Source organism: Prionailurus bengalensis, chromosome B1, assembly GCF_016509475.1.
Source record: "Prionailurus bengalensis isolate Pbe53 chromosome B1, Fcat_Pben_1.1_paternal_pri, whole genome shotgun sequence".
NCBI classification, from domain to species: Eukaryota; Metazoa; Chordata; class Mammalia; order Carnivora; family Felidae; genus Prionailurus; species Prionailurus bengalensis.
In genome coordinates, this window is record NC_057344.1 from 149141838 (window position 1) to 149155954 (window position 14117).

The 14117-nt window shown below is 37.1% G+C and overlaps 1 protein-coding gene across 1 annotated transcript; it reads left to right on the top strand.

Annotated features, from left to right (window-relative positions):
- Nucleotides 1-698: 698 nt before the first annotated feature.
- JCHAIN (joining chain of multimeric IgA and IgM) lies at nucleotides 699-9707 on the top strand. The gene is made up of 4 exons (XM_043572531.1): nucleotides 699-838; nucleotides 4799-4925; nucleotides 7023-7103; nucleotides 8725-9707. The coding sequence occupies exons 1-4, from the start codon at nucleotides 775-777 to the stop codon at nucleotides 8927-8929; spliced, it is 477 nt and encodes a 158-aa protein (XP_043428466.1). The 5' UTR covers nucleotides 699-774; the 3' UTR covers nucleotides 8930-9707.
- Nucleotides 9708-14117: the final 4410 nt, after the last annotated feature.

Below are 14117 nucleotides of genomic sequence, written 5' to 3' on the forward strand. Positions count from 1 at the left end.
AAACTTACAAGAAATACTGCACTGATTGAGTTTTCTGTTGAGGCATCTCAAATGAAAATCATTTCATGGATTTATAATTCTGAAAGCTGTTACTACATGATCAAACACAAGGTCTGCCTTACGCTGTCAAATTAATGGCAACTGATACATGTAGTATCCATTTGTTTTGAATTCCAATTTCACGTTTGAGTTTATAAAATAACTGAAAGCAATCAGAATATGTATATATTACATATGTCATGTATAATATGTATATTTAAATCTGATAGCTTGGTTAATTAAGGGCTAGGAGAAAAAGTTGACATAAGATATAATTGGGACCTTGAAAGACTTTAATTTCTTCTCCTTCTCTTCCCTTCATTTACTGTTCTAGGCATAACAAATATCACATATTTGATTTGAAAACAATATTGTGTAGGGACTAAAGTTAGGAATCCCTACTTAAACATTCTTAATGTACTCTTGACTTGAAATCATTATGAATCATCTGGTTTAACTTTATAGAGCAAATGTGAAATAAAGAGTAATTGCATCAGAGTAGGTCTTTGGAGGGGCTACTTTGGAAGAAAATACAGAAATCTGAGATATACACTTCTGTCTAGTGCTGCATTTAAATTTCAGATTCCAACCGCAGTTGTGATTGTTTTTAGTTTGTTAGCTGCCTAGGGTGTTATTTTAAGAAAGCAGAAGCACCATCATTTGCACACTCCTTATACTTCACACACCTTAACCCTGACTTTTTAGCTTCAGTTTTTCTAAAGAAGTGAAGCCAAGATGAAGAACCATTTGCTTTTCTGGGGAGTCCTAGCCATTTTTGTTAAGGCTGTTCTTGTGACAGGTATGTGGTATTTTGAAAATTAACCCAGATAAAAGGAAAAATACAACACAGATCTGCTCTTCAATTTTAAACATTTGTGTTTGTGCTTCAGTTAGCTAGCTGTCTGGCTACTTTTTTCTAACATGCCTTAACCTTCATATGGGCAGTGATCTTTCTGCAGATGAGACTCATTGTAATTCTTTTTATTCTTTTTTTCCTCTTATTTGTTTGCCTACTATAACTTAGAGAATAAGAAAATATATGTATCTGGATAAGTGCTGACAGCTATGCTTATATAAATTTTCATATTGAATCTTGAAGATCAGTAATCCTCTCCTTGAGTACCTTAAGAGAATATTCTGGAGACATGATATAATCATTACTGTAATTGTAATAATTACAATATAGAATGCTTGGGATTTTACTTACCCAGGGAGATTGATATTGCTTCTAACAACTTTCCTGAATCTGAGCCTACAGATTTCTTATGACACTTTAACAATGTTTAATATTATACAGGTTGCCTATAACTTGATGGCACAACTGTGGTTGTTTTGTTTATTAACCTTTCAAACTACTTTAGAAAATGGAATACACCCTGACCATAGATGTAATAATGCTCATGTAGAAGGGCAAAGTTAGAAATGATATAATTTGGCCTGTTTCTAACACTTACTGAGCTTATTTCTCTCATTTCAGAACAGGGTATGTTGTAATTAAGAAGTAGTTTTAAATATATTTTTTGCTAATTTAGCATTAGAAATAATGAATTTCTAATAATATTTAAACATAAAGATAGTAGAATTAAAAATGTACAGTATATGGACCTCTAATATATAAATAAACATTTATGAACATGTTTATATATCTATAAACATATATGTGAAATACATATAGATACATTTATAAAAGATCGGTCATTTCTTAAGTACATACTATTTTTCAGGCATTATGTTAGCTGCTTTACATATACTATTCCATTTAATTCTCACAGTAATCACTTGAGATAGGTACTATTAATATTTCTAACACATGGTTGAGTCCATTGAGATTTAGAAAGGTGAAATAACTTAGCTACAATCACATGGCAAGCATGTGGTAGGTAGAACCCCGACCATCTAACCCTACAGACCACACTCCTAACTTCTATCCTCTTTTGCCTATATAGGAGAATCACTTTTTAGTAAACTCATGTTTATATCTAGTATGTGTTGTTAAGCATATTTTCTTATTTTTTGAACTGAATTAAATTTAACAAATATTTATTGAGCACCTGCTATGTCTCAGGTGCTCTTGGAATAAAGTAAGGTACATTCTAGTACTAACAGGTTTATTAGGAAAAATGCTGTATGTCAGTGAGAATATTAGGATCTTTTAAGTGCATTGACTGTATTTACAGGTACTAACAGGTTTATTAGGAAAAATGCTGTATGTCAGTGAGAATATTAGGATCTTTTAAGTGCATTGACTGTATTTGTATATTCCTTGGAAGATGTATTAGGTTGCCTAATATTTTTATATGATAACAGTAAGTAGTAATAAACAGGAATATTTTTTTCCTAGGTTTCTGGTAAGAAAATTAATTATATGGGGCACCTGGGTGGCTGAGTCGGTTGAGCGTCTTTGACTTGGGTCATGATCTTGTGGTTCCGGAGTTTGAGCCCCGCGTCGGGCTCTGTGATGACAGCTTAGAGCCTGGAGCCTGCTTCGGATTTTTTTTTTCTTTTTTTTTCTTTTTTTAAATTTATTTTTGGGACAGAGAGAGACAGAGCATGAACGGGGGAGGGGCAGAGAGAGAGGGAGACACAGAATCGGAAACAGGCTCCAGGCTCTGAGCCATCAGCCCAGAGCCTGACGTGGGGCTCGAACTCCCAGACCGGGAGATCGTGACCTGGCTGAAGTCGGACGCTCAACCGACTGCGCCACCCAGGCGCCCCCTGCTTCGGATTTTATGTCTCCCTCTCTCTCTGCTCTTACCCTGCTCATGCTCTGTCTTTCTCTCCTTCAAAAAGTAAATAAACAGTAAAAAAAATTGAAAAGAAAAGAAATTATATGCTATAAATAAAAGAAAGACATTTTCTATTTAAGACTTAATAGACAAGTCACATACTTGACTCAATCGGTATTTTTGGTCAGGCGTTACATACTCATTTGTATTTTATTGAGAAAAACATTTAAGAGTCTTGAATATAGGAGTAGGGAAAAGACAATACTTAAGTCATCTTATTCTTTTCAAAATGTTAAGAAAAGTTTTATTATTATGTTGAATTGAATTCATAATGTTTCTTCTGCAATACTGTACAGACTTTGGGGCGCCTAGGTGGCTCAGTCGGTTAAGCATCCGACTACGGCTCAGGTCACGATCTCATGGTCCGTGAGTTCGAGCCCCGCGTTGGCCTCTGTGCTGACAGCTCAGACCCTGGAGCCTGCTTCGGATTCTGTGTCTTCCTCTCTCTCTGCTCCTCCCCCGTTCATGCTCTGTCTCTCTCTGTCTCAAAAATAAATTAAAAAAAAAAAAAAGATATTTAATACTGTACAGACTTTTATCAGAAGACATATTAAGAAGTTATGAATAATGCCATAATAATGCATTGTAAAGTACTTCCAACAATTTGAAGTACAAAACAATGGTCTTAAAATGTTTTTGTAATGACTGTTAGTCATTAAGACTGAAATACTGCAATTAGGTCCTCTCTGTTCTGGGATACCTCTGAAATAATTAGACTTCCAATTAAAATTATATCTATCCTGATCAATTTTATTATAGTGGGTTATAAGATTTTTTGTTTTTCTAAAGCACCCTACATTGAGTAAATAAAAGCTAAAATTTGTGAATTCTATCAAATTCAGTATTCTGGTTGGGAAATTATACTATAGTTTTGCAAGATGTTACCACTGGGAGAAACTAGGTAAAATGTACATGGGTTCTCTCTTTGGTATTTATTATCACTGCCTGTGAATTTACAATGATCTAAAAATAAAAAAAATTAATAAAACAAAACAAAAATATATCAAATATCATTATTATTGTTTAATTAGCCTATTAAATAAAGTTGTTATAATTCTTCAAATACTTGCTAACTGATACAAGTCCTGATTATAAAAATTTTGTTTGTTTATTCTTTACAACACTTACCAGACCTCTTTTTCCAATATTCAGATTAGACCATAAATGTTGATTGTCAGAGTTAAGGCTTTAATGGTCATCTGTGTATCCATTCAAAAGCTTGTATCTTTAATATTTTCTAAACTGTTTTTGCAAATTGATAGCACTTTACATCTATATATACCATATCTTTTAAAACAATTCCTGTCAGAAATATTAACCTATATAGCACTTATTATTTTATTTGAATGAATCATTATGCCATGATCACCTGATTGTTATTATGAAAAAGAAGATAGGAAAATTATAGTAAAGACTATTTAAAAGTCTCACCAAGTAAGGTTATCTTGGAGAAAACGTGCCTGTTTTTAACTCTAATGCAATATAAGGAGTAAAAAAAGTTTAAGTGGGGGTTCAGGAAGGATGTGACACTTCAAACTGGAACTATAAAGGCTGAAGTTATTTTTTGTTCACTTCTGAATAATTACTTTGGTCTGAGAGAAATATCATCTAGATTTTTTGTTTTCTCTATCATTTTGTCATTTGGCACCGATTTTTACAAGGCTGCATTATTCAGAGAGCTGTGCCTCTATTAAAAGTATTAGACGAAAATCAGAAATACTTCAGCCAGGTTCCCATAGACTGGTCCAAGAGAAAAAGAAAAAAAATTTGTTTGGAGTGCATTTGGATTTCCTTCTTGATGCTGTAAGATTCCACTTAGCATTTTAGATTAGGAAAGAGAACAAATGGAGAAAGCTGAAACTGATCAACCACAAAACTTAGTTTTTCTACAGGAAAAAAGATAAATTACCTCAGTAAAAGTCCATAAACAGACCTTTCCCCCCCTTTCTTCTTAATAATGTTTTATCTTCAAGCCCAAGATGAAGATGAAAGGACTGTTCTCGTTGACAACAAATGTAAGTGTGTCCGGATTACTTCCAGGATCATCCCTTCTGCTGAAGATCCTAGTGAAGACATTGTGGAGAGAAACATCAGAATTATGTACGTGGCATTTAAAATTTTTTTTATTTCTGCATGTTGTAAGCAGAGATACTTTCAGATATTAACCACTGTTTGAATGTAATATCTGTCTATACCCCTCTTTTTGATGTGCAGTACTTAGGAGAACTTATTTCTAAACTGTAAAAAAAGGTTAATTATCTATGTACATATATAGACATGCAGACTTTATGTGAGAGTTAAAAATGCTAATGGACAAAAGCACCTAGAACAGTGTTTGACCCACAGTAGACCCTCATATATGTTTATTACTTATCTTTCTCATTAGTTAAAGTCTTTCCTGATATTACTAGAGCCTTATACTCTAATAAGGAATAGATTCATTCATTCATTCATTCATTCATTCATTCATTCATTCATTCATTCATTCATTCATTCATTCATTCATTCAGGAAACATTTATTGACTGCTACTAAATGCCAGTGAGGATTGGAGCTGGGGATACAACAGTTTATATAAAACACAGCCCATGCCATCAAATAATCTACAGTCTGGTAGGAAATTTTAAGCAGTTTAAAAGGCAATCACAGTATTGTAAATGCTATGACAGGAATAAGCATAAGATATTTCAGAAGCACTAAGGAGGGGCACCCAGTCCAGTCCTGGAGGGTGAAGGGAAAATGGTGGTGGGAATCAGGTGTTTGGAGTTAGTAGGTGGAAGTGGCTGTTAGCTGAGTGGGAGTTAATTGGGTAAATGTGTGTGTGCAGTGACAGGGTTGGTAGGTGAGGCAGATCATTCCAGGGAAAGGAAATGGTTGCTGTAAGGAATCGTATGAGATCATCATGTAACATGCTTACCATAATCCCAGGCGCACTGTAAATACTTAGTAAATGTCAGAACTGTTAACTGCTTTTGTTATTGTTAAGACTTGGAGATGAGAAAAGCCTAGTAAATATGTGGAATTGCAAGCAGCTGCTTACAGCTGGCATGTAAAGAGGGTGGCATGGTGAGAGATGGGGCTGGAGAGGGGGAAGCATATCATGAAGTGCCTCTGTGCCATCATAAGGGTACTCTGTTATTTGTGTGAAGACACTATAGGCTTTAGGCAGAGAAGAAAATTAGGCTAGTGTTTTAGAGGCCATTTTGGCGATAATGTGGCTAATATATTGCTACGATCTAAGAAAGAAACGGCGGCGTCCTGAACTGTGCACAGATTGCAAAGGATCAGAGTCAGTTGAACTGGTAGATGGATTAGATATGGGTCATTACAGAGAGGGAGGACTTAGAGACGGTGTCTAAGGTTTTGGCTTGACATGTATGTAGATGGTATCGCTAAATTCATCGTCACGTTTTCCTTTGTGTCCTTTGGTAGGGAGGGGTGCACATGAGGAGGAATGATGACATAGATGAAAAAATTGTAAGCATTAATGAAATCACCTCAACTAGTTGAGAAGGGCTACCTAATTTTTCACGGAACATCACCAAATCTAGGGATCTTGAGTCCAGTTACAGCTTTGCTACTTAGTAGTTGTGTGAACTTGGGTAGATCATAGAGCTCTCCAGTTGATACTTTCTGCAGTCCTAAAATATGGATAATAATATCTGTCCATTTATTCCACAAATATTGAGCACATTCTACATGCCACACATCTAGAAAGGCATTGAGAAAGCATAAATGTTTTTGCCACAAAGAACTTACATTATCTACTACAGCAACCACTCTGTAGACAAGCAACTATGAAATGGCCTTTGCCATAATAAAGATACATGAACTTCATACATGAATGTCAGTGAGACAACAGAGGAAGGAGTTTGTTCAAGGGTGAGAATGATCATTGTAAAGAGGGTAAAACTTGAGCTGATTTTTAGAGGAAAAGCAGGGATTTGCCAACTAAGTGAAGATCATCGACAGAGGAGCTTCTGGGAGATTTATTTTGAATGGGAAATGTTTAAAATATGCAAATTACAGTGAAATCTGAGCAATAGTATTACTGTAGAGTGCTTGTAGAGTGTTATAGAGTACAAATGTACTAAACTGCTGATGAGACAGTAAGTACTGTGCCAGCAATATACCTATTACCAAAAATAGCAATATTTGCTAGTTTCATTATTTTGATCTCTTTTGTTTCTTTTTTTAGTGTTCCTCTGAACAACAGGGAGAATATCTCTGATCCCACCTCACCACTGAGAACCAACTTTGTGTACAATTTGTCCGATGTGTAAGAGATTTTCTCCTTCATACTAATATAGATATGGAAGTTCATAACTTTTATTTAAACTTGTTAGTAAGAATGTTTCTGAATATATGAGGAATAAACATTTACCAATATAATTTGAGCTTTGAATACATTAATTCCTGTGTTCATTATGAGATATCATACATTTATAAAACTTTATCACAGATAAAAGTTAGCTATACATTTATTCTTATTTATTTATTTATTTTTTAATGTTTTGTTTTATTATTGAGAGACAGAGAGAGACAGAGCATGAGCATGGGAGTGGCAGAGACAGGGGGAGACACAATCTGAAGCAGGCTCCAGGCTCTAAGCCCTCAGCACAGAGCCCTACGCGGTGTTTGAACTTGCAAACCGGGAGATCACGACCTGACGTCGGAAGACTAACCCACTGAGCCACCCAGGCGCCCCAGCTATAAATTTATTCTAAATAAGAAATTATTGCCATTAGTACAGGAAGGGCCAATTTGTCTTAATAGCTAGATAATTGGATTTCAGACATATTAACATGTAGGTGTTACTTTGGAAACTATGGAATCCAACATCAGACAATTTCTTTTCCTTAAAAATATTCTTCCTGGGGCGCCTTGGGTGGCTCAGTTGGATAAGCGTCCGATTTCGGCTCAGGTCATGATCTCACCGTTCATGGGTTTAAGCCCCGCATCGGGCTCTGTGCTGACAGCTCAGAGCCTGGATCCTGCTTCTGATTCTGTGTATCCCCCCCTCTCTCTCTGCCCGTCTCCCACTCATACTCTGTCTCTCTCTCAAAATAAATAAATGGGGGCGCCTGGGTGGCGCAGTCGGTTAAGCGTCCGGCTTCAGCCAGGTCACGATCTCGCGGTCCGTGAGTTCGAGCCCCGCGTCAGGCTCTGGGCTGATGGCTCGGAGCCTGGAGCCTGCTTCCGATTCTGTGTCTCCCTCTCTCTCTGCCCCTCGCCCGTTCATGCTCTGTCTCTCTCTGTCCCAAAAATAAATAAATGTTGAAAAAAAAAATTAAAAAAAAAATAAATAAATGTTAAAAAAAAATTAAAAAAAAATTTTTTCCTTCCCAGGGCATCTGGGTGGCTCAGTTGGTTAAGCATCTGAATCTTCCTTTTGGCTCAGGCCATGGTCTTGCAATTCATGAGATCGAGGCTTGCATCAGGCTCTACGCTGACAGCCTGGAGTCTGCTTGGGATTCTCTTTCCCTCTCTCACTGTTCCTTCCCCACGTGCATGCACAAGCTTTCTGTCTCTCAAAATAAATACACTTAAAAAATATTTCTTTCTTCTTTGTCACTGTAAATAACCTGTTTAATTCTCCTTTACGGTTAGGAACAAACCTAACAGACTAGAAGGTCAGGTACAGTATAGACAAAACCATGATATTGTCATATCATTAATTTATATTGTTTACTTTCAATGAATTTTTGTATATTAAAGGCTGAAAAATCCTGTTAACTATTCTGTATTGTAGAGCAGCTGAGGTCTGAAAGGAGCTACCTTTTGTTAGTGGTCAAGTCAGAGCTGCAAGAGCCAGCTGATTGTGGATAGAAACGAATAGTCACTCAGGTTCTGATACAACATCTGGTGGATATTGTCTAATACGTATTTTTATTTTTCAGCTGTAAAAAATGTGATCCTGTGGAAGTAGAGCTGGATAATCAAATAGTTATGGCCAGCCAAAGCAACATCTGTGATGAAGAGAGTGAGGTCTGCTACACTTATGACAGAAACAAGTGCTACACAAATCGGGTCCCATTTACCTATGGTGGTGTGACCAGGATGGTGGAAACAGCCTTGACCCCGGATTCCTGCTACCCTGACTAACTGAAGTCACTGCTGACTGCATAGCTCCTTATCTTAAAAGGCTCTTCATTTCGATGCAGAAAGTTAATATATTTACCACCAGTGAATTTGAAACAATGATTTTTTTTTCCTTCATGTAAAACTAACCCCCCCAATTGAAATAGTAACATTATTATTTTTATTGAAATGACTTTTCAACTGTATGTTCTTAACTCTAAGTAGTGAAGTCTCTCATTATCCTTGCCCGAAGGGGTAGATGCCCTTAAGAATATAATTCCTAGCATTTAAAAAGAAACAAGGGGAGAAAATAAAACTCAAAAGAGTAAAAATCAGAAGACATAATTAAATTTCAACTTTCTTTTCTTTTCTTTTTTTTTTTTTTTTTTGGCATTGCCTTGGAGAGCCAGAGCTTTTGCACCTTCCATACTGTTCTCTTTTTAAAAAGTGTCACTGTGCAGAGAAAATTTATATGTAAACATAGGTCAATTATATGTCTTCACTAGAAAAATAATAATTGGAAAACGTGTTTCCAAAATATTTGTAAAAGTAATTTAAAATGGGATCTCCATTTATGAGACTAATGAGCTGAATGTGACATCATTAAATGCGTATTTGAAAAATATATTTTGACATAGCACAGATTCGATGGCAGATGACACAGACTTTTTTTGATAATCAGGGTGGTGTAGGAAATTTCCATTGGAAATCATGTATGTTGTAAATGACTCTGATGAAATATGTATTCCAAAATATGTATTCTCTAGCACAGTTTGAATAATTAAATAGATTCATAAGCATATACCTGTGTGAAATAATTTATTGACAAAAATTGTGGAAACTTTGTTGTATATAAGTTAAAATATAACTTATTACTGATGACAGTGTGTAAGTACGATATAATTATGCAGTAATCACTGAATTCATACCTGTACATATTTGAAGTAGCTTCGTCATTTAAACCTAGAATTAAATTAAAAGGCAAGGTCCTTCTTGACAAACATAGTGTTTATCGTGGCACATAAACTTCTTATGGCAGAAAGCCAAGGCCAGTTGACATACATATCCCAGGGTTCTGTGGAAAGTAAATGCTGACTTTGGATTTGAAATAATGGGAGGCTGCTTAGTAAAAGTTTCCTGAAGAGGCATTGTTCTGTTTTCTCTCTCTCTCTCTCTTTTTTTAAACTTTATTTACTTTGACAGAGAGAGCGAGAGCATGTGAGCATGAGTGAGCGAGTGGGGGAGGGGCAGAGTGAGAGGGAGACACAGAATCCCAAGCAGGCTCTGCATTGTCAGCACAGATGCAGGACTCAAACTCGTGAACCGTGAGATCATGACCTGAATGGAAACCAAGAGTCAGACGCTTAACCGACTCAACCACCCAGGCAGGCGTCTCTTTTTTTAAATGGTAACAGTAATTTTTAATAACTTCCACTGTGTTTGTACTGATTATTCAGTGTTTTTTTTTTGTTTTTTTGTTTTGTTTTGTTTTGCTTTTTTTGGTTTTTTTTTTTTTTTGTTTTTGTTTTTGTTTTTTTTTTTTTTTTTTCACAAGGAAGGGAAATGAAGTAGAAGGGGAGTCAGGTAAAGAAATATCCTGGGCTACTTGTATCATTGTCTATTTCCAGAGTCGTCTTATGTTTATGGCCACAATACTAGTTATCACTTCTTGAAGTGTTTTTTATGGAACAGGCACTGTGTTGAGTTTATATTTTTTATCTCATTTAATTCCTACAGCAGTCCTATCTGGGCAGGCACTATGATTACCAATAACTGGCAGAATGAGAATCCTAAATGTGTGTGACCCAGAACCCAGGCTTTTAAAGATATTTTATTTTACTAACAGAAAGAGATAGAATACTGTCCATTTGTAAAACCTCCTAGCAACCCAGACACTACGGTTCACTTATTCCAGTGCTGTGTTGTTGAAATTGTTATGGAAAACATAACCCATTAGGAAACTGAAAGCTGGGTTTTAGTTTGGCTGCTCTGTATTTTTGGACAAGACATATAAGCTTTCCAGATCTCACTTTCCTTTTTAGTAAAGCAGGGAGCTACTTGAAGGCAGAAGACCATTTCTTCCTCATCTTTTCCTCTTTGGATGTGGCGGTGTTGAGCAAATGGGAATGCAAGGGGGTAGACAAAATGGTCCCTACGCTGCCTTTCTCATTCTCTGATCTCGAAATGGGGCCTTCACCAGGCAGGTGTACCAAATTTACAGCAGTATTTTGCTTCCTATTTTAAAAACAGAACGAGGCATGCCAAATCCTCGTTTTTTTGCTTTTTTTGGATAGGGCTGGGATACTCTAGGGATCAGTAGGGATCGTAGTTTTGATGTGTTAAAGATACATCATTCTTGACTAATCTTTGATCTAGTGTGTGGTTTTAGCCAAGTCTTTGAATTTTATTTAATTAGTAAACATTTATTAAATATTTATCACGTGCAAGGAACCATGCTATATTTTTTGGTGATTAAGCTGTGGTAAGTGCCCTCAAAATCGTCACCACCACTCACTCCCTAGACCTCTGCCTCATTGTCATCTCATGAAGTTCACCGTGTTTTTTAAAACTGCAAACCCTATTTCCTTATCTTGGTTTATTTCTCCCCATGCACTTATCACCCTCTAGTAGGCTATATAATTTACTTATTTATCACATTTATGGTTTCTTTCCCCCTCTAGAGTATAAGGTCCACAAGGGCAGATATTTTTGTCCAATGATGTATCCCCAGCACCCAGCACATCGCCTGGCACATTGAGGTGCTCAATAAGTATTTGTTGAATGAATGAACATGAATACAACTTACTTGAGGAGATAAGACACATGCATAAATAATGACAATCATCTGACAGAATCTCATGAGGGCAAAGCAATAAGGTCCGAAGCATTATAAGAATTTATGGGCGGCTTCTGGGGAACGTGATCAAAAAAGATGTGACCACCTATTGACCCTTAGGCAGGACCTGGGCACTTTGAGGCGTCTCTCTCCATCCCCTGTCCTTGGAACGTGGGTTCCCCTCGCCTTTCCTTCTCCCAGAGGCTGCTCCAGGTACATCGCCTTGAGATAGTGATGTGGCGTTGAAAACACCTGCATGGCATGCGTGTTTGAGCCCAGGTAAAGCCTCTTTATAAGCTTTTAAGATTTGGTGGGCAGGTGTGGGGATCCATTCATCTTGACAAGCCTTGTGTGTAAGTTCCCTTTGCTATTGTTAAAATTGCCGCCTACCAACACGGTCTGCTTCTTTCTTTGGTCTCTCCCTGTCCTCTGTGTCAAGAGGCTGGTTTCAGATTATACCAGGAGAGTTCCCGAGAGGCTTGTGGAATCCACGTTTCTATCCGCCCCCACCCCGTTGTTTTATTGAGATATAATTGACATATAACACTGTGTACAGCATAATGACTTTACATACGTATCTATCGTGAAATATTACCACAATAAGTTTAGTTAACATCTGTCGCCTCATATAGTTACAAAATTTTTTCCCCCTGTGATGAGAACTTTTAGGGGGACACTGTTTCTGAAGAGGCTCCTCTGTTCTTTTGCCATCTTTGCCTTAGTTTTTCTGCATACCCAACAGAAAAAGTTTTGGTTAGCACGTAGCAGATCCTTGTAAGAAAGATTCCAGTCTTATTCCAGCCCTATTGCCTCATTAAAGGACAGCCGAAATAGAAAACCTAAGAGCAAACATAAGTTCTATAGGTCTTCATTCTTTCAGAAGTTCAGTTAAACTCTAAGACCTTGCATGTTCATAACAATTTGGCCACTTACCATGTACTAGACACCAATCTAAGTGCTTTATTGAACATTAACCCATTCAGTATAAATCCAGAGTAGCTGCTGGTTCTTAAATGAGAGTTATTGAAGAAAGATTAAAATTCATTCATACATTTGCTTGTTATCAGGGAAACACTAGGGAATCAGTGTAGACAAGGCAGCTGTGAAAGGCCACTCTTGGCTCTGCAGCAAGCTTATTTGACTTACGGCTCTAGTTTGTGGGAGAGGTCCGTGGGCTGCTTCCACCCCATAATGATTGAGGGTGGCAAGGATACTAAGACAGGCTCATTCCTGGGAGGCATAGGACTCCTCTGAGGGGTGACTGACTTGAGGACTCCCTATCAGATTCACTAAACATTTCCTGGTACTGCCCACCTTTAAATACTACCTACCCAACCTTCCTTCCTACCCTCTTTCCTCCACACGGGTCAATCCCGCATGAGGCTCTGACAGTTGTCCCAGTCTTTTTGGGCTCCCACCCCATCTCCTCTTACAGGTATTTTTCTTAATAAATCTCTTGCACCTTTAATCTCATCTTGGATTCTGCTTCTTCAGGGTCTAAATTAGTGGACAATTATGAGGTATCTGATTTAAGAATGGTGATACTGAGCATTTTTCACACGCCAGGTGATTCACCTATGTCCTCTCATGTAACCCACACAGTGACTTTTTGGGTGTCACTTTTATATTGTAAACGAGAAAACCTATCCAGTGAGTAATTAAAAATTTGACTGGTTCACTTGATCTAGTAAATGACAAGGAAAACTGAATCACTGCTATAGCCTTAACAAAGGTTATCAGAGGCTCTTGGCAGTCATTTATGCCCACTACATTTTCTTACAACTCATGCAGCATTTTGAGGTTAATCAATTCATTGATCTGTCAGAAGTCAGTTATTTTTGAACTTTTTGTCCTTCCTTTTTAATATGAATTAAGTGGACATTTTTATTAAAAAATTTTTTGTTGTTTATTTTTGAGAGAGAGAGAGCACAAGCAGGGGAGGGGCAGAGAGAGGGAGACAACAGAATCCGAAGCAGGTTCCAGGCTCCGAGCTGTCAGCACAGAGCCCGATGTGGGGCTCAAACCCATGAACTGTGAGATCACGCCCTGAGCTGAAGTCGGACACCTGACTGAGTCACTCAGGCACCTCTGAATTAAGTGAATATTTTTAAAAGACAGGCATAATGGATATTATTGGTGAGAATGCTTTCCTTCTGTATAGTTCTTGAAAGGTAGCCATTTGCCTAAATGAGCACACTCAGCACCGGTAAAGAAATATTGCATTAATTAACAGTAAAAGTAATGCTTCTTTGTATCAAGCCCTTAGAAACTAGTAGACCCAAGCCAAGTATTCAGTTTTCACTTTAAGACTATTGTCATTTCTAATTGTTTTATATAACTTGATATTCAAAATGGAGCATAATTACACTTCTGCAA